Consider the following 23,759-nt stretch of genomic DNA (forward strand, 5'->3'; position numbering starts at 1 on the left):
ATATTATTTATATTTTATTATATTTTATATTCTATATTATTTATATTTTATTATATTTTATATTCTATATTATTTATATTTTATTATATTTTATATTCTATATCATTTATATTTTATTATATTTTAAATTCTATATTATTTATATTTTATTATATTTTATATTCTATATCATTTATATTTTATTATATTTTATATTCTATATTATTTATATTCTATTATATTTTATATTCTATATTATTTATATTTTATTATATTTTATATTCTATATTATTTATATTTTATTATATTTTATATTCTATATCATTTATATTTTATTATATTTTAAATTCTATATTATTTATATTTTATTATATTTTATATTCTATATTATTTATATTTTATTATATTTTATATTCTATATTATTTATATTTTATTATATTTTATATTCTATATTATTTATATTTTATTATATTTTAAATTCTATATTATTTATATTTTATTATATTTTATATTCTATATTATTTATATTTTATTATATTTTATATTCTATATTATTTATATTATATTATATTTTATATTCTATACGACAGTTGATAAAATGAAGCTGCAAGTTTTGATTCATTAACGCTGGAAACAAGGTCTTTCAAGCAGGAAAACCGCAGAAGAGATTTGTGTTGACTCCGATGGGTCGTGCTATCAGTAAGCAACTGGAGCGAATCTACGAAAAGCTGATCAACCAAAAGCGTGCTTTGATGCAGCAGGGCAATGCCAAGCCACACATAGCAAGGAAAACCAAAGACAAGTTTTAAAAGCTGGACGGCGTTGAGTTTCTGCAGCATACAATTTTTAATTGTCCTTTTCGGGGTTCATATTGTCATAATGATCATCTTTCTATTCCATACGGCAATTGATAAACTTGAGTTGCGAATTTTGATTCGTTACTGCTGGAAGCGGGATCTTTCTGTTATAGAATGGATCAAGAGAGAGAGAGAGAGGGGGGGGAAGAGTGTGAGTTATAGTGCAGACACATTGACCGGAAGTCAAGATCAGCTGATCGGATTGCGTGTGAGTCATGTGATCAGGTTAGTTGAATCGGGGAGATTTGGTTGGGACTTGGAAGAGAGCGGACAGCTTCGCCATTGTCCACTCCCCTTCGCTGGGGAGGACGAACGCTGACGTGGTAGAAATAAGACCTAGAAGAAGAAACCACACAGGCCAAATTCACTTTCCATTCTTCTGCGATCGATCTGGAAGGTAAATAAAAAACTATAGAACCAGTTTCTTGTCTTGGAGTAAAATGAATCTTCGTCCCCAAAAACAGGTACCAGTCTCCCTCCCAGACGAGATGTTCCAGATGGACCGACAAGATGCAGAAGGTATGTTGGAAATGCATGTCACACACACAATGACATTAACTCTGATAAGATAATCAAACACTCAATCCTTTATGATACGACAACGCAACAAACACTCAATTTGGTGCTCATGTAGTAGAATGTACCCTGTCTCTAGATGAAACACTAAGACACTTCCTAAGACGAACAACAACAGTACATAATATACGTCATCTTCATAATACCCAGTATATAACATTTCTACCAGAAAGCCACAGAAGAGATTTGTGCTGCCTAAGGTGAAGGAACAATTACATATGCGACGATCTCAAAGTGATACATGTGTAAGCACTGGAACAGGTCTACGGAAAGTTGAAGCAAAAGTAATCTGATCGACAGAAAGTATGTTTTGATGAAGCAGGACAATGCCAAGCCACACACCAGCAGGAAAATCAAAAATAATTTTGAAAAGCTGGACAATGTCCTGCCGCATCCAACCTACAATCCTGACTGTGCTTCATCAGATTACGGCCTTTTCCACTGAACGCAACATTTTCTGAAGGACTGCTGATTTGCCTCATTTGATGGCGTCGAGGAAGCATGTCAAGAATTCTTTGATTCAAAACCAACTGAATGGTACTTTGACCAAATTCAAAAGCGTGCAGATTGATAGCAGAAAGTCTTGGAAAATGCGGATCTTTATTCTGAGGATTAATGTCATCTAAGCTTCAGCCTCTGTCCCATCGACGAAATGTAGCATTCCTCCGCCTGTTCTACTGCAGCAGGACAATGCCAAGCCACAGACCAGCAGGAAGACCAAAGATAATTTTAAAAAGCTGGACGGTGTTGAGATTCTTCCATATCCAGCCTACAATCCTGACCGTGCTACATCAGATTACAGTATTTTCCGCTCAACGCAACACTTTCTGAAGGGCTGCCGATTCAACTCATTTAATGAAGTCAAGGAAACGTGTCAAGAATTCTTTGACTCAAAGCCGGATGAATGGCACTTTGATCAGATCCGAAAGCTTGCAGATCGATGGCAGAAAGTCTTCGAAAATGATCGTCTTATGGGAATCGAGTTCCACGTGCAAGCAAACACACAAACGCAAAATGGTGACTTTAAGGTAATCACAATTATCGCCGTTTAATTCTGGCAATGCCATCCTTTGCCACAAGGGGGCGATACAGACTACTTCTACATTCGGTTCACATTGTTCTTCCTCTTTCTTCCTCGAACTTCGAACCATACAGATCATGCTGAAACACTGTTTTGCACCCACGCAAAGCACATTTGCATCCACGCAAAGCACATTTGCACCCATGCAAAGCACATTTGCACCCACGCAAAGCACATTTGAACTCTCACAAAAGACTCTTGAGGCAAAAATGCAAGTACTGTTTTGTATATACCTTTTCAGCATTGAACAGTTTAACATTTGTATCCATCCTGTAAATAAATGTACCTTCGTTGTAAATATAATCACGGCGAATTTCGTTTAATCATTTCATCGCAAAAGGGAACCATGTGACCTTCTCTGTATTCCTCGCCCGCTACAGTTTGATGATTAGGTTTTTTTTTTCTGTGGTTTAACTTATTTTAAAGTGTTTATTTACTTTGAAAAACACAAGTAGGTCCGAATATTAAGTTAGAACAAGCACAAACTGGCTGACATGAGGGTCATCTGGAGAGTGTCGATAATCACTCAAAACTTAAAGAAAATATTGATAGAAACCCACCTAATAAATGAACGTTTGAAAAATAAAAGTTAAACCACAAAAATAAAAAATAAAATCATCCTGGTAGGTAGAAGAGTAACACATTTTACCATTTGTTTGTTATATATAGGGCTGTGACAACAGCATATTCTTTTCATGGTTTTGACTCTTGAGTATATATTCGTTAATATCTTATATGTTTTTATATAGAGAGATGTGGCTCTCGGTTGATTACGTGTGTCTAACCACGACCACCGAGAGTAAGAAGAAGGCCTGTTAACTGAAAAATGTCTGCAGGCAATGTAGGTAAGATTTTTCAGACTGTCAGTACTATATGAGGGCCATTTGAAAAAGAGCAATAAAACATTTTTAAAAAGAAAAAGGAACACATTGTTTGTTTTGCAGTAAAAAAAAAAAAATAAATAAATAAAATGAAATATTCGACTTTCTCCAATAAAAATAAAAGTTCAAACACAAATTCACTTACGATATTTTGATTAAAATTATCCCAAATGTGCAATTATGATAATTATTTTCCGGATGGAGAATTGTTCTTTTTCTTTAGAACATACATGGACAATCGGTAACCCATATTGGTAGCCATATTTTTTTATGCCTGTTAGCATGACAACGTGGTTGAATACCGGAAGCTGTCTATACCTACAATTTAATTAGGAAGTGACGTTACGCTGTCATGTGCATCGGCCTTCTTTCTCGGTATGTTATATAGTTATTATTATTTGTATTAGACGATACCACTTGTGCGCGTATGTTACGTGAGTTCTTATTAGTAAAGATATGAGTCTTAGTGAGAGTTCTTGTCTTATTACATATGATGTTGTATCTTAGAGAGAGAGATGTGTATGTAATGACATTTTATAACACAGACATATAATAACAATACAATTTACCTTTTTGTAGAAATCACAAACACAAAGATGAGCTTTATCCAAAACACATGATGAATTTATTTCCTTACGACCGGTCGTGATTTCCTCATTAAGAATTCAAAGTTTCACATTTTAGTTTCTGAAGTGACGTCTCGCTTCAGACGTCCGCCTGTCTCTGAGTTTTCTCACTGACCGTCTCCCCTGACTGTCTCTTCTGACTGTCTCTCTGACTGTCTCCCGACCAACTAACTCCCACTTCCTATATTGAGAAATCCATGCATCCCGGCCACGTGAGCAAAATTCACGTGTTTCAACATGCGCGACTTTGCACGTTTCCGACATTGATTTCCCAATAACCTAATTTTTTTGTGTTGTTTCCACAAAGGAATTTAACCTACATATCTAATTTATTTAACCCATTTTTTATTATCCACATTCTTTTAACAATTGAATAGTTTATTTATTATTTATTTCATCCGAATTAACAATTTACTGGACATTCCATTTAAACCTATTGTTCTTTAAAACTTATGTCCAGGGTTCGATTTCTGCTTTCTCTTATTTTCATTTTAACTAATCTCTCTATTTTTATACTTACATGAACTGGGGACAGCCCTTATCATGTAACAGGTAGCCACGGTCTAACTGTGTCGGATATATACTTGGTTGTCATAGCTCTAGTTATTACTTGGTGAGTAAAATTTAAATTCTCTGCAAGTGTTTACAAACTTTTGAGATAACCTAATCAAAAAAAAAAATGCTATATGTAGGATACCAACTCATGGATCCATTGAACTTTTGTGATGTTATCATACCTGACGTGCATCTATATATATAAAAAGCAAAATGTGTGTGATCATTTCGTGTATGTCTTCAAAAGGCTTTTCTCGCACACGGTTCCGAGGTAGTTACGATAGCTTACAACTGTTTATATGGGTCCTAAATAATAATATGTACGATTTGGGAAAGCGCGTCGCATCTAGATTTATTTACGTCGGCTTTTACAAAATTATTGCTATTTTGACTTCTCGCGTGTTGATTGGGCTTTTTAGTATAAATATGTGAAACTAAACTCAAACGACATCTTCTCGGCATTGCGCCGGGAAAAACGTCCAGAAGCAATCAGCTTTGATCAATCTTGTACAGTTGCTATTCAATCTGGACAATTGGGAGCTGCTTTCCCCTCCCCAACATCTGTTGGAGGAAGAAACAGTCAAATTTGGGTAAACAAACCCAAACGCTGCGTGACTTCTATTTGACCTTCTTAATTAGGTCAAATGGAAGCAGCAGAGTTAACTTTTATTGTGCATGCCTGTTTTTATAGTTAAATAAATAAATTCAAACATGCTTAACGTTGTCTGTTGCCGTGGCTCAATGGTTAACGTAGCACTTTTTTTTTTTCACACATTAATTTCCAACTCAAGGGTACGGGTTCGATCCTCATACACTCACCTACCAAAACATTTTTTTTTTAATTATTTAACCCCCCCCCCTCCCGGAGTTTTGATTTACCTCAAGACACCCGGGCATCGCCAGGTACCCCCCGCTAGTCATACCTAAATATTATTACACCAAATACTTACCTTCGAACAAGACACTAACCAATCCTGTTTTTGACTGATATCAACATCTTCTACCCAATCCATGTGTCCCTAAAAGAAAACAAAAACAAAAATGGGATTAGGTTTAACTACTTTACTAATAAGAAAAATGTGGCGCTATTAAAATGAATTAACAACGAAAAAGTTTTATTAAAGTCTCCTGCTCTGCACACGTCTACCTAGATTGTCTAGATTTCATCTTCCTCCGAGGTCATCAGATCTAAGCCCGTCTTTAAGACACATTACACATCCATCGTATCATTCTCATATTATTTGTCCCCATGCAATACCAATAATTTATTTACCAATTATGTTTCCGGCTCTGAAGCCGGAAACATAACTTCATTGAGCTTTTTATTTGAACCATATACTACCAAACAGTACATAAGACTCTCCTCTTCTTAAGTAGAGCACTTTTTGAAATTATATTACCTGCTACTTATTTAGCATAATGCAAAGCTCTTTGTTTCTAAATAAACAAATGGAGCACTTTAAAGTGGCCGTCAATGTTTGTATTTATATTTGGAGGTAGAACTGTTGATTATCAACTAGATAATGGGTATTAGTTTAATCAGATTGAAGGGTTGTGATACAGCAAATGCTAGTCTGTGCATGACTATATATTAGACCGCATTCTCAGATAGAGCATTTTTGTTAAATGATATCGTCTACTTCTTACTTAGTGTAAAGTAAAGCTCTTTGTTTGTAAAATAATAGGTCGAGCACTTTAAACTGTAGGTTCAATTTCTGACTTGGGATAGATGCTAGTTTAACGACACAGAAAAGCTGTAATACAACGAAACAGTCTGCCTGTAGATGACTATGAATCATTATTACTATGACGTTTCTAAATTTTTGAGACGAGGATTGGTTATTCGTATTATTTGGATCCATCGGACTACTGTTCTCATCTTGAGTGTGATTTTCACAACGTTTCGGTGGATGTAACCTCCGACCTTCTTCAGGTGTATCTTGTAGAACTTGGAAATTTGGATGGAATTTTGAGCGGAACCTTTAGCATGCTCTTGGTCCGTCAGCCATGACTGGACGTAATTCGCAATTGTATTTTTCAGTCACCCATACTGAGGATTGAACCTTCAACCTTCAGGAGAACATCACTTTTACAATTGATTTTTTCCAAGTACTCTAACCACTGTGCCATGGGTCCTTGTGGACCCGAGTTTGACAAGATACACACGAAGAAGGTCGGAGATTACATTGACTGAAACATTGTGGAAATCACACAAGATGAGTACAGTAGTCCAATGAATCCAAATAATATGGATTATTATTACTGCTTTTGAGCAATATCTTATAAGCACTAATATCTAGGGAACAAAAATAATACAAATACTATATATATATATATATATATATATATATAAAATGTATATATGTAAAAATATTTTTAACCTTTATATATCTAATTTTAAATAAGAATGTAAATATACTAAATACTAATCATAGTGGGGGGGGGGTGATAAGTAGTCAAATGGATTAATCCTAATCTCATAAATACAAGACTGATAAATTAAAAAATTAAAAAACGTATCCATTTTAAATGTGGAAATTGATGAATCGCACAGGTAAGAAATTCATTTTTATAGCATGAAAAGGTTAGTAATTGCAATCAAGAATAGGAAATTGGATCAAATGTTTGTAACATGTCTTCTTCCTAAGATTAAGGGTGGTGGTGTTTGATCAACACTGCTGGGGAGCCATGATGTAATATACTGTTTTGTTTTTAAATCCCCGAAACAGTGTTTCATGGTAAACAACTGATGATCCCTTGAAAAATAAATTATTGGTATTATAGTAAATTCGAGAGCGAGTTGATGCAGTGATTGCAGGTGATTAAATGACTTACTGACTAGATGGTTTTCTAACGAATGATAAAAAATATTTTTTTTGTATAGTTTTAAAGGTTAAAAACTTCAAAGACTATATATATATATATATATATATATATATATATATATATGTGTGTGTGTGTGTGTGTGTGTGTGTGTATGTTGTTTTGGTAAAATATTTTTTTCAATCAAATTGACGTGAACACTAGGATACTTCAATTAAAATACAATACGAACAAGTAAAATTATAGAGAAATAAAAGGCGAATCAAATGAGCATAGCACACTTATCTTTGTACGCTTCACCTGGTCGCCGCCACACATGCTTAAGTCTACCAGAACCAAACAAATTAAATTTCGTCTCATCAGACTATAGAACATGGTTCCAGTAATCTATGGGCTTTGTTGACATGTCTTCAGCAAACTGTTTGCGGGCTTTCTTGTGTATTGCCTTCAGAAAAGGTTCCTCTTGGAGTGACAGCCATGCACACCAATTTGAGGAATACAAAGATAAATGTGTCATACCTACAGTCAAGCATGGTGGTGAGAACATCATGGTCTTGGGCTGCATGAGTGCTGCAGGTATGGGAGAGTTACATTTCATTGAGGGAAACATGACATCCAACATGTACTCTCAAATACTGCCACAGAGCATGATTCCCTCCCTCCAAAAATTGGGTCGCAGAGCAGTGTTCCAGCATGACAATGACCCAAAACACGCATCCAACACAACTACTGCTTTACTGAAAATCCCACATTTTGCTAAATCCTACCCTCTGATGAGAAGGAAAGTATTTCTTCGAAGCTCTGTGGATTAAGGACTATTATTTAGTATTTCCCTTTTAAAATTAAGTATGTTTTTAACTCCTTTTCAAAGTGTTTTTTAATATGTTTTATTAACTGCTTGTTCTTATGTCTCGGAAGTAGGGTGAAAAGAATATCTTATTTTTCTTTTATTAATATTATTGGAATCTTTTCTTTTTTCCTTGTACATATTTTTGTGAATTATTCCATGGATTTCTGCCTTTGGATTATTATGGACCATCTTCTTCCAATTACGGGATTTCCCTGGATTTTACTTGTACAAATGGAAATTCTTTTAACTTTCTTGAAGTTTTACATTTGGATTTTACCGTCACTGGATTATTTATCTTCCACCAGACTATCCATTCATGTGTAATCACCTTTTTCTTCACCATATTCCCTCTGCTTCACTTTTTTGGTTTTCAAGTAAGATCTTTGACTTACTTGTTGTTTCATCAAATACTTCTGCATGCAAAATCCGATCCCGCATTTTGCTAATTCCTACCCTCTGATGAGAAGGAAAGTATTTCTTCGAAACTCCGCGGATTAAGGACTATCCATTTATCTAGTGTTTCCTTTTCAGATTAAATATGTTTTTAACTCATTTCAAAGTGTTTTTTAACATATTTTATTAACTGTTTTCTCATATATATATATATATGTTTTTTAACATATTTTATTAACTGTTTGCTCATATATATATATATATATATATATATGTTTTTTAACATATTTAATTAACTGTTTGCTCATATATATATATATATATATATATATATTAACCCTTCTATCCAGTAATAGCTGACAGAACAGAAACAGTCTACCCCATGGGTCAAATACAAGGTTTAGGTTGTACTAAATAAATTCATCTTACATTCAATTTTAATTTTTCTGTGACGTCATTCAAGTCCCAAATGATTATGGACTCATCATAACTTCCGGAAATTAAGAATTGGCCTACAAACAGATGAAAAGACATTTAGACATTATGCAGACACGGAGAACACTTTATATATATAGATGTGTGTTTTTATTTAACAACCTCAAGTGTTAACTTAGTCCATTACGATCGTTTCAGCCAACATTGTTCTGTTTGCCTCTTCAGATGTTACAAAGCTAGAGTCTAGAACAATGTTTGCTGAAACGACCGTAATGGACTAAGTTAACACTTGAGGTTTAAAATAAAAACAGCTCTACTAACGTATTGAGTACTTGGATTCAGTTTCATTTAGAGTTGATGGCATTCAAGTCATCTATTTTTTTAATAAATAATTTTATCAAGAATTCTTTATTTTGATTCTGGTTTCAATTATAGCTGAAGGAACTCAAGTTATATATGTATGTATGTATTTTTTTCATTCAAGCTGATGCACCCAAGTCATATGGATATTTTTCCCTGCTAGCTTAGATAAATACTTTTGCAGTCTTAACAAAAGAGCTACTATATCAGAGCATCTCCATTTATGTTAAACATCTACAGAATGCCGACATCAATATATGACATATGAATGAGTTCTCTGTGGAATTTCCACAGGTCCTGCTAGTTCAAGCATTATTTCTACATCAACTATTTATTCAAAAGGAAATCTACATTCAAGAAGTAACCTCGTTTGCATATTACATTAACAAAATCTATTTTAATAATCTATATGGTTGTTAGTAATAGAATTTTTAAAATAGTTCTGTTTAGAGATATTATTTAAAGTCAATTTATTTAATTTATTCTTGATTGAATTCGTATTTAATTTATTTTAAATTATTATTAGTTGACACGAGTTGCATTTAAAACATGAGTAAGGTTGTTTATTTAAGCTGTGAGAGTTATTTCCCATTTATGCTACGGAAGTTATTTGATTTTCATAGACGAAGATGAATGTATTTTATGCTTCCATAAATCCAACATATGGTCACTTTTTGTAACAAGTTAGGATATTCGGTGTATCTTAAAAAAAAAAGCAGATATATCAAAATTTGAATTTAACTATAATAAGTATTATGGTATCTGTTCAGTGCACATTTCCCTATAAGTATGGCCAACCACTTATAATTCAGTAACTGTAAATTTTTTAAATAATCAATTATAATAAACAGAACGACTCATAGAAATCTATCTATATTCTTTTTTCATTTTAATATACTTTCATAGAAATGTTTCTGTTATGTCACAAAAAACTATTTTCTTTATGTCATGCTTATACATGAATTCCATAGTTAATATAACATACTGACCCAACGGGTCACGGGTAGTCTGGTATATGAATAAAAACAAAAAATACTTTCCATTTTGACTGAAAACACAGCAACTGACAGACCCATCATGGCCTGAAATCTGCAGTGGTCCTTCTTGCCTGATAAAGAAGAACAAAAAAGAAAAATCCAACAAAGACTGTTGGAAATTAATCACTTAAACTTGGTGGACAATTCAAACATAGACTGAAGTTTATTCGAACTAAATATGGTGGGATTGCAGAAAGGATTGTGAATTCCATTAAGGATTAAATGAATGAACTGGGGAGTTAAATGATGAATAATAGTATGAGAGGATTGAAAATGAATGGAATGGACAAAATCCTTTATACGGATGTTTTTTTTGGAGGGGCGGTTAGGGTTCGGTGAGTTCGAAGCACATTTAGAATCACAAAAGCTACTGATTAAATGATCGCCAAAATATCCCCCGTATCAACAGAGATAAAAAAAAAAGACTGTTGGATATTCATGACTGGCACTTGGTGGACAATGCAGGCATCGACTGCAGTTTATTTGTACCAAATATGGATGGATGCTTTCATGAGTCAGTAAAATTTGTGCTATTGTTTTACATGGCTTATTGCACTTTGTTATTTTTAACAATAAATTTTATTTCGTTTAAATTATTGTTATATAGGGTGGCCCATAAGTCACTTTACAGTTTAAAAATCAAATAACTTTTTCTTAATGGGTGTATTTAATTAATTCTTTTTTTATTACACAGTTTATAGTGTGCAAATTTGTTCTGACTTAATTACGAAAGATAATGTCTCTTAAGTAGCCTCCATTCTCGGCTTTGCAAAGTCGAGCTCTTTCTAAGCTATTCTTTATGACAGTTCTTAACATCGGAAGTTGTAGGGAAAGAAGCCAAAAGTCTAGTTCTGTCAAATTAGATGAACGTGGAGACCATTCAAAATCGAAATTTCAAGAGATTTTTCGATCCTGAAACATCACAGTTAACAACTGCATTGTTGCTCTAGCTGTATGTGCAGTTGCTCCATTTTGTTTGCCACCAATACCCTGGCATGTTTACTAACTGAGGTTGAACAAATCCAATAGCATATCTTTTAAGAGGATATTGAACATTGAAATGGCGCATATAAGATCTTTGCATTGCAACAATTGTCCATTTTCAAAGTGAAATTCAATTATCCTCACTCGTTGTTCTGTTGTAAACTAACCTATACAAAAATTTCCAAAGATTCTATTTTATAATACTGAAAAAAGAAATTAAAATATATTAATAGAAAAAAAGTTATTGAATTTTTAAAATGTAAAGTGACTTATGGGCCAGCCCGTAGTTAGTATAGGGTGGAACGATAAAATTATCGCCCTAGAAAAGACAACATGATTCCATTTCCGTTTGATGAAATCTAGTTTTCTTTTTTTGTTGAAGATCATCTACTAGTTGGCAGGTTCTGTACAAATCTCATAGCCTTCTATCATGTCTGAAAGTGACACAATGTTCAATGACCAAGATCGGAGATACGCCGCTGTACAACTCATGCTCTCTACTGATCCAAGTTATGACAACAGGACCATTGCCAGCACCCTCAAAATGCATCGCTGGATTGCCACGAAGAACGGATGTGCCCAGGGTGATGAAAACAAAGTTTCTGGCCACGGTTATGGTCTTTAGTGTGGTTTCAAATGAGTGCTACATCATGCCACCTCACATCTTCGAAATCAGCTTGAAAGTCAACACCAAAGTGTATCTGGATATGCTGAAGAGTGTGGTGATCTCCTGTTGCAATCAGGTGACCGCTGGCAGACCCTGGGTGTGGCAGCAGGACTCAGCACCGGCCCACAAGTCCAAAGAGACCCAGAAGGAGTGCTATGACTTTGTACCATTCTCTCACTTCCCCTGCCTCCTCCCCCGACCTGAACCTACCTTGGCTACGTTGTTTGGTCATACGTTGAGAACATCACCAACTTGAACTCCCACAACACGAAAGCCAGCCTGGTCACCGAATATTCACTGAGCTTCTGCCGGTGCTTGTAGGAAAGGCATGCTCCCAGTTCTGGGCCTGTATCAAAGCGGTGATTGAGGCTGAAGGCAGCTACATTGAATAACTTCTACATAATCAAGTTACCTGAATTGATTTTTTCAATAAAAGTTTTATGTTCTGTTATCATTCCTTTTTATATGTGAATGTGCCAAAAACAGGCCAAAGTTATTGCCCATTAGTGCTTTATGCCAAATTCATACTTGAATATAATTAAATTTGCGCTCATTTTTGCATTAAATACTAATCCCTATTAATCCATAACTGTGCATCGAATGCGCACCATAACACTTAGTTTGCTGCACATTATCATAGCAAAGATCTATACAAAATTTCATCCAAATCGGCTCAGTAGTTTCCAATAAAAATTCTGGAATAAATGAATTATCATAGTGACTAATTCCTATAAATCTCCATTAATCCTTAACTAGACTTTGAGCGGATACTATAACATTTAGTTCGCTGTACCTTATTATAACAAAGGACCATACAAAATTTCAGTTAGATCAGCCAAGTAGTTTCCAAGAAAATCAGGGTTCGAGATGATAGGCTTGCCTTGAAATAAAAGATTGAAGCTTCAAATCCACCTTGTTGTTTATCGATGCATCTGTCTGTAGTGACCACTTCCCAACGAGATGGCAGACCAGCGACCAGGAGATATCATCTGCTGGCCAAGGCAACCAGATATGTATGCATTATACATGGCACATACACGTCTCGAAGACTTTCAAGGCAATAAACGGTGTAAGGATAAGAACACACCCACACACACATATAACAGTGAACTGCACGTAAGATACGTAAGCGCATACACACACACGTATATAAGTAAGAACGTTGATAAGAACACACAGTAAAAGCAATCGTCCAAAAAGATAGTAACAAGAAAAAGTAAAAGTAGAACGATTAGAAACAGAAACGTTTAATAATAATAGTAATAAATAAATAATAAACAGGACAGTAAACGTTTCCGGTAACATACCTTTCAAAATAGGCAATGGATTTTCACAAGATTGGTATCATCCTGAAGCTCGACCCTTCGGACGACAAATATCGAAAAATTGGCTGAAAACATTCATTCCTTCACCCTCAACTGGGTAGTTTTCTACAAAGAGGGGGTCGCTTTTTCCGCTGATATTTTCGAAAGTCATCCCTTTTTTCGATTGACTAGCCTTAATTTAAACCTTCGCCACTTCTGATTTGGCAATGGATGCAACAGCAAAGGCATCACTTTTTTTTTTTTTCATGTTCTTTTCCTCCTTTGCTGCCTACTACCACTTTTTCTTTTTGCTCAACACACACGTCCAAACACCCGGGCAACGCCGGGTATCCCGGCTAGTATAATATAGATTAGAGTCATAGTTACTCTTATATTCCTCAGACCAAGTGGAGCAATCTAACAAAAAAAGAAGATGCATTCTCCCCTATATCTCAATGCAGTTATCAAAGTAACTTTTGGGTTGCCCTCAACTACAATTGCGTCATTTACATCCGACACGTCCAAATACTTAAATACTATTTCTCACCTGTATTTTCCAGTTTTGACGTCCCAGATAAGAACTTTCTTGTCCCAACCAGTTGTGGCCAGATTCCGACCGGTCGCATCGAATGCACAGTTTGAAACAATGTTTTGATGACCGCTAAAAAAGAAATTATGTTAAACAGTCACATATTATTTTAAACAATCAGAAATTATTTTAAACAATCATGAATTATTTTAAACAATCATGAATTATTTTAAACAATTACAAATTATTTTAAACAATCATGAATTGTTTTAAACAATCATGAATTATTTTAAACAATTATGAATTATTTTAAACAATTATGAATTATTTTCAATAAACAAATTATTTTAAAAATCACCAATTATTTGAAACAATCACAAATTATTCTAAACAATCACGAATTATTTTAAACAGTCACAAATTAAACAAATTATTTTAAGTAATCACAAATTATTTGAAACAATTACAAATTATTTGAAACGATCACAAATTATTTTAAGTAATCACAAATTATTTTAAACTATCATGAATTATTTTAAACTATCATGAATTATTTTAAACAATCACAAATTATTTTAAACAATCACGAATTATCTTAAACAATCATGAATTATTTTAAACAATCATGAAATGGAGGTCGCAAAACGTTCGTGAATACGGCAAATTTCTTTTTACACTTGAACAGAATGCTCGGAAACTAGTCCGTCAAAAAGAAAAAATGCGATTGTAAGAGAAACAAACAAGAGTTGTCTGCTCTTCAATGAAACGTGCATAAAGGAGAAAATGCTGCCCAAATGTACTTATATATATATATATATATATATATATATATATATATATATATATATATATTATTTTTTTAATATAATAATTAAATACCTAAAGACACTAGTGTTTCATCCTTTCGGGATTCTTCAGTGCAGGGTGTCACGATTACTACCAGTCGAACGATTCGAACCCCGCGACACAAGACATCTCTGGCTCGATTAGCGGAGGCCGTATCCATTCGGCTACTATTAACCGTGTGAAATAGCGTTGAATTTTAAACATTTTAATTTAAATGTTCATTATATATATATATATATATATATATATATATATATATATGTACTCAGGTCTGAGGTGTTCAAAAGTCAGTACTAATGAGGACAACGAGGTTGTTAAATAGTGCTCAATAAAAAGAGCAAAATATTATTTATTATTTGGAGGTGTAGCAACCATTTGTAGTGACTCTTTGACTGAAACAGAGGGCTATTTGTAGCGACCATATGTAACTGTTTACCCCCAAATAATAAATAATATATATGTATGTATAAAATTTCTCATTCTGTGGACTTGCCATGGGTCCTGCTAATCCATGTTATTAGAAGACTCTATAGAAGTATAAACCGTGGACCTTGGGTTTTCTTTCGGACGTCTCATCATTCTGTCTTTCTTATCTTATCATTATCACAAGCGTAGATTCCATGAACAAAGCTTCTTTCTTAGAACTGCACGCCTGTGGGACTCTGTTCCATTTTTCTGATTTCCAACTGACTACAGTACAGTTATCTTCAAGTCCAATGTGAACAAATTCTTTATGAGTCATCCCCTTTAAGTAATACAATTTACCAAATTTCCAAAACTAATGATTACTACGACATGTTCCCTTTGACCACTGTACATTCATTAATTCTTATCCTCAAGTAGCCTCTGGGCCTTGATAAGTGGTGACTCCTTTGTAAAAAAAAAAGAAAAAGTTTCAATGATTTATATACCCTGAGAATCATTCCACTTTATTAACTCTGCACATTATTGGTGTTGTTATAATTGTATAATTATTACAAATTAATATTATTATTATAATTAGTATTACAACTTTGAGATATTCAAGAGGGCAAGATACCTAGTACATATCTTAGCTAGTGCATATAATTGATCTTGTTATAATTGTAATAACTATTACAAATTAATATTATTATTTTGAAGATTTAAAAATTATGCTTTTTTGTAACATGGTTTCATTGTCATTCTCTGAAAGGACTGCTTTGTAACATAATCATTCCATTTCATTAACCTTTAGCCTCGAGTGGCATATGGCCTTATTAAATAGTGATCCTGTTAGTAAAAAGCAAAAAGAAAAAAATAAACCCACGAGAGTCTTAATGTGTTCTTGGAAACTTTCAAATCGTAAACTTTAACGGAATAATCCATGGAAGTTGAAACGATCCTCTCATCTTCATCTGTAAATTTGATGCTTGTGATAGCTTGGCTGTGTAAATCTGAAAAAGAAAATTGGCAGGTTTGAAAACATTCTTTAAAGATCGTGTCAAGCTGGCTTAATGGTTATCGTACTTGATTCACTGTGTTTAGATTTTGGTTTTGATCTCAACTCGAGTATTTTTTCTTTACTTAAAAGAAGTGAACTGCTTAAAAAAAAAATATAATACCTGCATGCACATGTCTCAGTTTCATTAAAAAAAAATTTTTTTAAGGACTTTAACGTTATGTTTAATACCGGGCAATGCTGGGTACATCTTCTAGTCTTATCTATAAATATAAAAGCGAAAATGTATGTATGTGTGTTCGCTTTTTCTGTGTGTCTACAAAAGACTTCTTTCAGAGAAGCGGTCGGTCGGTTCACAACTTTTTAAAACTTTTTATATCACATATAAATCGTAATATCTCACAGTTAACAACGAAGCTCACCTGTCTATTTAATTTGCTCGATTTCGGGAAGATAAATATTCAATATTTGTCGCTCGCCGCATGCGGTTTAGTCTTTTTCCTATAAAATATTGGGCGGAAAAAAAGCGTTCAGCAGTAAATGAAATCCCGCAGTCAAACTTGACCTCATTAACTCATTAAAACGAGCACCTGCTAAATCCAAGTAATTAAATAAATTCAAATGTGTTTCTGTAAGCATGTCGCGGTGGGGCAATGGTTAATGTCGCACGGTTTTTTTTTCACAACTTTGTCTCAACGGTTTGGGTTCGATCCTCATACTTACTTATTTTTTTTAACCCCCCCCCCCACACACCTCCAAACACCCGGGTACCCCTCGCTAGTTTATAATAGAAATCTCACCTGTCTGTTTAAATATATGTATGTATGTATGCCTGTCTAAAACTTTCGAAAGAGGCGACGGATTTTCATAAGATTGGTATTGTTTTGAAGCTTGAACCTTTGGTTGACAAATATCGAAAAATTGGCTAAAAACATTAATTCCTTCACCCTCAACTGGACACTTTTCTACAGGGAGCCGCTTTTTTCGCCGATATTTTCGAAATTCGTCCTCTCTTTTTGATTGACTAGCCTTAATTTAAACCTTCGCCACTTTCATTTTGGCGATGGACACAACAGCAAAGATGTCACATTGTTTTTTCACATTCTTTTACCCCTTCATAGTACGAGTTCGAGCCTGCCTGCCTACTACCACTTTTGTTTTTTGCTTCCTGTAGAAAAGTGCCCAGTGTGAGGGTGAAGGAATTAATGTTTTTAGCTAATTTTTCGATATTTGTTGTCCGAAGGGTTGAGCTTCAAAATGATACCAAACTCATGAAAATCCATTGCCTCTGTCAAAAGTTTTAGGCAGACATACAAACATACATACCTTTAAACAGACAGGTGAGATTTATATCATAGACTAGCGGGGGTGCCTGGCGTTGCTCGGGTGTTTGGAGGTGTAAAAGAAAAATAAAAAAGTTTTGATAGGCAGGTAGACTCGAACCTGAAGCCTTGAGGTGAAGGCAGAAAAGAAAGTGTGACACGTTACCACGACACTAAGAGGGCAGAGAAGCGAGAATGATTGAAATTAATGCTTAAAAACAAAGTCTACTTTTCTGGGTCAAACATCACGCCATAGAGAAATGAAATCACTCTGAGCCAGTTAAGCTTTATTCTTTCTGCATATTTGTTTGTTAACCCAAGATGTTGGGAAAAACCAGTTCCCCATAAAAGGGGAGTGTCCAAATGAATAGCAATTGTCTGATATGAGGGGTTTTCCCCTGTATTGATCAAATCTTATTGCTTTTTGGATGTCTCAACACAAAGGGCCAAGAGGCTCGCTTTGCATTTGATTTAGTTTCGCTTTTTAAGGAAAAACACAAATAAACAGGTGGAACCACGGGATAGCGTGAATTTTATAAAATAAAAGTAGCTTAACTAAAAAATAGAGACAACCTCCTTTCGTAAATCGGAGATATTATAATCTAGGGAGTATATAAAAAGTTGTAAAAATTAGTGACCCTCCCTTCGAGCACTTCCACCCTCCCCCCCAAAAAATGCCTTTCGTGGACATACAAAAAAATACACATACACACACATTTTTGCTTTTATATAATAGATTATAAGCTATTTCCTACCACTGTTATAGGGTTTCCTCTGTTTTCATATTAATCACTTCCTAACACTTTGGGTGGGGGAAATTGTGTGACTGATAAAGTACTTGGTAATACTGCGGCGTATTCCTGTCTCGAGAATTCAAAAGACCTTAGCCGCTCCCCCCATCATCTTTTTACTAACTTCACTTTCTATACTTTTGTGTTGCTTATAAACTATTTCTTCCCGTTGTTATAGTTTTTTTCCTATTTTTACTGAATCACTTCCTAACACTCTAGGAAACATGTCCATAGTATTACAAAGTATAATTGATGGAGAGAGAGAGAGTCGCATCTGTTTGCGTAAGTCACTTTCTTCATTACTTTTACTTTTTTTATTGATATTCATATTAAAACCCTCTTTTCTATTTATTTAAAAAGAAAATACAATTTTCTTATATATGGGTTGTGGAAATGCATTAACTAGTAAAAGATCTAGCTAATTTGCATATTCTTTTAAACATTCATTTTAATTAATTCCCTGTTAGTTATTTCGGTTTTCTTATGGGATGATCATCTAGAGTTAACTATTACGTGTAATTATATTCATGCAGATATTCTACATGATTTATACTTGCATAATATTTGTGTAAAATCTTTACAGTAAATAAAAATTGTTTCCATATATATTTATGTATACGTATATATTTTTGTTTAATCTATTAGTCTATCTATCTATAAAAATGAACATGTCTGTGTGTCTGTCTGTCTGTCTGTGTACATTTCCCTATGCAATAACTGTCAATTTTTAGTCTACAGACTCGAAATTTGATATACAGGGTACTGAGATTTGGGAAAATCTTTGTAATCCGTTTTCGGCCAGAAATTTGGCTGTTAAGGGGTCAAAGTTCTACGATTTGACCTTTGAGGACTCTACCAAACTCCTCCGACAATTTTGGGTCGAAACACTTGAAATTTTAGATATAGATTCCTTGGACATGGATCTAACTTAATAACTTTACTTGGTCCCTAAACAATAAATGTTAAGAGGTCATAATAGGGGTCAAAGTTAAAAAAAAAAAATTGACTGCTGCAGTCTCTACCAAATTACTCAGACAATTTCTGGTATAAACATTTGAAATTTTACATAAAGGATATTCAGAGATAGGGCAAGCTTTTTAATCGGTTTGGGTCGAAAATTTGAGCTACCAATATATAAATGTATATCTGCATGTCTGCCTAAAACTTTCGACAGAGGCGACAGCTTTTCACAAGATCAGTATAGTCTTGAAGCTTGACCTTTCAGACAACATATATAGAAAAATTGGCCCCAAAACATTAATTCCTTCACCCTCAATTGGGCACTTTTCTACAGGAAGGGGTCGCTTTTTTCGCCGATATTGTCGAAAGTCATCCCCTCTTTTCGATTGTCTAGCCTCAATTTTAAACTATGTCACTTCCGATTTGGCTGTGGTCGTAACAGCAAAGACGTCACATTTTTTTCGCATTCTATTCCTCCTTCACAGTATGGGTTCGAGCTTGCCTTCCTACTTTTTTTTTTCTCAACATACACCTCCAAACACCCGAGCAACGCCAGGATGAAATGCTATTAGTAAATAAGTTTGGAGTTGAGAAAAAAGTAAATTAATAGCAAATAATTTTGGGTTTGAGATTAATAGTGAATTAATCTATCTTTCTTTCTATCTATAAAAGTGAAAACGTCTGTGTGTGCGTGTCTGTGTACATTTCCCTACCAAATTACTCTGTCAATTTTCAGTCTAGAGACTTGAGATTTGACAACAGCTATTGAGATTTGGGAAAATCTTTTTAATCGGTTTTTGGCCAGAAATTTGGCTGTCAAGGGGTCAAAGGTCAACGATTTGAGCTTTGAAAACTTTATCAAACTCCTCCGCCAATTTTTGGTCTAAATACTAGAAATTTTAAATGTAGGTTACCTGTACAGGAGTACAAACTTATATATATATATATATATATATATATATATATATATATATATTCATATAAAGTTATTAACATAGGGCACGAGCAACGTCGGGCTGAACTGCTAGTATATCTATAACAGTGAAAATGTTTGTTTGTGTGTGTGTGTGTGTGTGTGTGTGTGTGTCTGTCTGTCTGTCTGTCTGAATATACATTTTCCTATGCAATAACTATGTCAATTTTCTGTCTACAGACTCGAAATTTGACATACGAGGTATTGAGATTTGGGAAAATCTTTTTCATCAATTTTCAGCCAGAAATTTTGCTGTTAAGGGATCAAAGTTCAACGATTTGACCTTTGAGAACTCTACCAAACTCCTCCACCAATTTTGGGTCTAAATACTTGAAATTTTAGATATAGGTTACTTGGACTTTATAATTTTATTTGAGCCCAAAACAATAAATGTTAAGGGTCAAAATTGGGGTCAAAATTTAAAAAAATTTGACCTCCGCTGTCTCTACCAACTTTTTTCTATGGTAGTTAAAAAAAGCCTATTATATAGAAAAGCATTACGGTACATATGCAGACTTCTTAATATATACATATAGGCACATACAGTTATAAACAGTACATGGGGCCCGAGCAAAGCCGAGCTGGACTGCTAGTTATATATAATATAAATCTCATCTGTCTGTTTAAATGTATGTATGTATGTCTGCTTGGTAGTTAATATCATAGATGGTTTATTTCTCTTGTTATACAGAAAGTAGAGACTATTGCTAACATGAAAACCAGTCATTAAACCGAAAAAAAAATGATGATGATGATGATGATGATGAATATACAAGCCGTGGCGACTATTAAAGAGAGACATGCCTTCGTTTTAGCTGTGATGCCCCTTGTCAGCTCAGGAACACCCAAAGTATGAAATAAACAGACCAGTGAATGTCTGTGGAAGCTGTAGGAAACACTAACAGTACCTACCAGGCAATCGATGAACAGGTTTTCTCATCCGCAAGTCCCAAATCTTGATTTCGTGATCATTATCAGTGCCGCTAGCCAACAGCCGCCCATTTTTCGAAATGTGGCAACACAGAACGATTCCTTTGTGTACACTTTCCCACTTTAAAAAATGAAAAAAAAAAAAAAATGATAATTGCTTGAAAGGAGAGTTAAAAAAAGGGAGGTAATTTTCCATTTTGATTCAAGCAAGATGGTGGCAATTTTTCACCTGCTAACACGATTAAAGTTGTTTTTTTAATAATTCAGTAATATTCAGATAATTTAGACTGCATGATTTGGAAGCTAACATTGTAATTTATGAGAATTGAAAATAAGTTGAAACCATTTTTTTTTATCTGAAAACTCCATTTATCGACTACAAAATCTTGTCCCAATTCTGTAGAAGTATCACTGTTTTGGATACTGTTCTCATCTTTCGTATTATTCTTACAAGAAAAACAAACTACTTTATCAATTGATATGATTTTTGGAATATAACATCTTCATTCTGTGATGAATACGTACACCATGAAGATTTTTCTGTAATTTTTTTTTTTAAATAAGTGTAATTCTAAATTTGCACCATTTAAAAAAAAAAAAATATAATTAATGCTAACATTAAACAACAAACAGGTGTATACCACATCATGCATATATTGTAGCTAAAATCATACTTAAAAGAAGACATCAAATAAAGAAAGTCATTAAAACAATTCTTTATTAACATGTTTATTTTTTCTAAAAGATAAAAATTAAGTTTTGTTTTTAATTTTTCAGACTACTGGTCTCATCCTGATTCTCACAAGGTTTCGGTCAATGTAACTTGCCAACTTGCTTCAAATGTATCTTGATAAATGAAACTGAGGTTTAAAAATAACTAGCCTGGATGCCCAGCGGTGCCCGGGTGTTTGGAGGTGTGTGTTGAGCAAAAAAAAAAAAAAAAAAAAGTGGTAGTAAGGCAGGGAGACTCGAACCCGTACCACAAAGGACGAAAAGAACATGAAAAAAAAAAAATGACGTCTTTGCCGTTGTGTCCCTCGCCAGACCAGAAGTTACAAAGGTTTAAATTAAGGCTAGTCAATCGAAAAGAGGGGGATGACTTTCGAAAATATCGTCAAAAAAAGTGACCCCTCTCTGTAGAAAAGTACCCAGTTGAGAGTGAAGGAATTAATGCCTTCAGCCAATTTTTCAATATTTGTCGTCTGAAGGGTCGAGCTTCAAAATGATACCAATCTTGTGAAAATCCGTCGCCTCCGGCAAAAGTTTTAGGCATAGATACATTTAAACAGACAGGTGAGATGATAGATAATAAATATTCGTCCAAACTCAATCACCAATAGCAATGGCTAAAGATACATTACCTGAAAATACTTCTTTTAAATTCCTCAGCCTAATGTTCACAGGGAACACGAGTTGAAACAGATACATCGAGAACATTGCCAAAGCAGCTGTGAAGAAGGTGGGCTCTCTCTACCGTGCTAGAAAGCTACTTACACCTGAAAGTATTCTGTACATCTGTAAGGCCATTATTTGCCCATGTATGGAGTATTGTTGTCACATTTGGGCTGGTACATCTGCTACTAGTCTTTCGCTCCTGGACAGGGTTCAAAAGAGAGTTGCCAACCTGATAGGTCCTGAACTGCCATCTAAGCTTCAATCTCTGTCCCATCAACGAAATGTTGCATCCCTCTGCCTGTTCTACAAGTATTTTAATGGTGAATGCTCCGACAAACTACAAGCAGTTGTACCCCTTGACGTAAATATCCCTGACAAACCTGAGAAGCTGAAAAATCCCACCCCTACACAGTAGAAATCTCTAGATGTAAGAAAACCTTCTACTCCAATAGTTTCTTCCCAACTTTCACGAAAAACACCCGACTAGCTGAAACCAATGTCAATAATTTTCCCCACTCTTTATCTGTGCCTAAATCAAAACGCCTGTGGAACTCTCTGCCGCTTGCCCGTTTCCCTCCCGACTTCAACTTGGATGTCTTCAAGTCCAACACAAACAAATTCCTGATGAACCACCTCCTTAAGTAATGACACTTTATCAAATCTCCAATACTAACTATTACTACGATACTATCGCATTGATTACTGTACACACAATAATCCTTATCTCTGAGTGGCTTCTGGGCCTTGCTAAGTGGTGATCTCCATGTAAAAAAAAAAAAAAAAAAAAAAAAAAGAACTGCTAGACTTTGGAACTCCCTTCCGGGATTCTGCTTTCCCAACTGTACTGACATGCAGAAGTTCAAGTGTAATGTGAACAGTGATCTTGCTGCTCATCTCCCTTCATAATATCTCTGCAACTTATGCCCCCGATAGTAGCCCCCTACTTCAAAGTGACACTGTGCCATTTTTGGGGTGAAAATGGAATTTAAAAAAAAACAACTCCTTGCAAACTCCGGACTTCAACTGTAATCTTCACTGACCGTTCTCATTTTCATTTTTTTTCTCTCTCTCTCTCTCTCTCTTTCAGCTGTCCACTTCATTCTTTTTCAAAGCAGTCATTGTCCTCATATACAAATTAATGCCATATGTATATTAATAAACGAAAGTCTTTTCTTGATTCTGTC

General features: G+C 34.4%; 1 protein-coding gene across 2 annotated transcripts in view; it reads right to left on the minus strand.

Annotated features, from left to right (window-relative positions):
• The window catches only part of LOC145268818 (pre-mRNA-processing factor 19-like), a 65,713-nt gene that overhangs the window by 17,530 nt on the left and 24,424 nt on the right, over window positions 1-23,759 (minus strand). For both annotated transcript variants that reach the window (XM_080124458.1, XM_080124457.1), the window contains exons 4-9: window positions 21,163-21,301; window positions 16,073-16,199; window positions 13,957-14,070; window positions 10,457-10,525; window positions 9,052-9,133; window positions 5,507-5,575 (exon numbers count right to left, since the gene is read on the minus strand). In XM_080124458.1, coding sequence (XP_079980584.1) covers window positions 5,507-5,575; window positions 9,052-9,133; window positions 10,457-10,525; window positions 13,957-14,070; window positions 16,073-16,199; window positions 21,163-21,301 — 600 coding nt within the window. The remainder of the gene's footprint in view (window positions 1-5,506; window positions 5,576-9,051; window positions 9,134-10,456; window positions 10,526-13,956; window positions 14,071-16,072; window positions 16,200-21,162; window positions 21,302-23,759) is intronic.

This window comes from Euprymna scolopes, chromosome 44 (genome assembly GCF_053919585.1).
Source record: "Euprymna scolopes isolate OS-2025 chromosome 44, ASM5391958v1, whole genome shotgun sequence".
NCBI lineage: Eukaryota > Metazoa > Mollusca > Cephalopoda > Sepiida > Sepiolidae > Euprymna > Euprymna scolopes.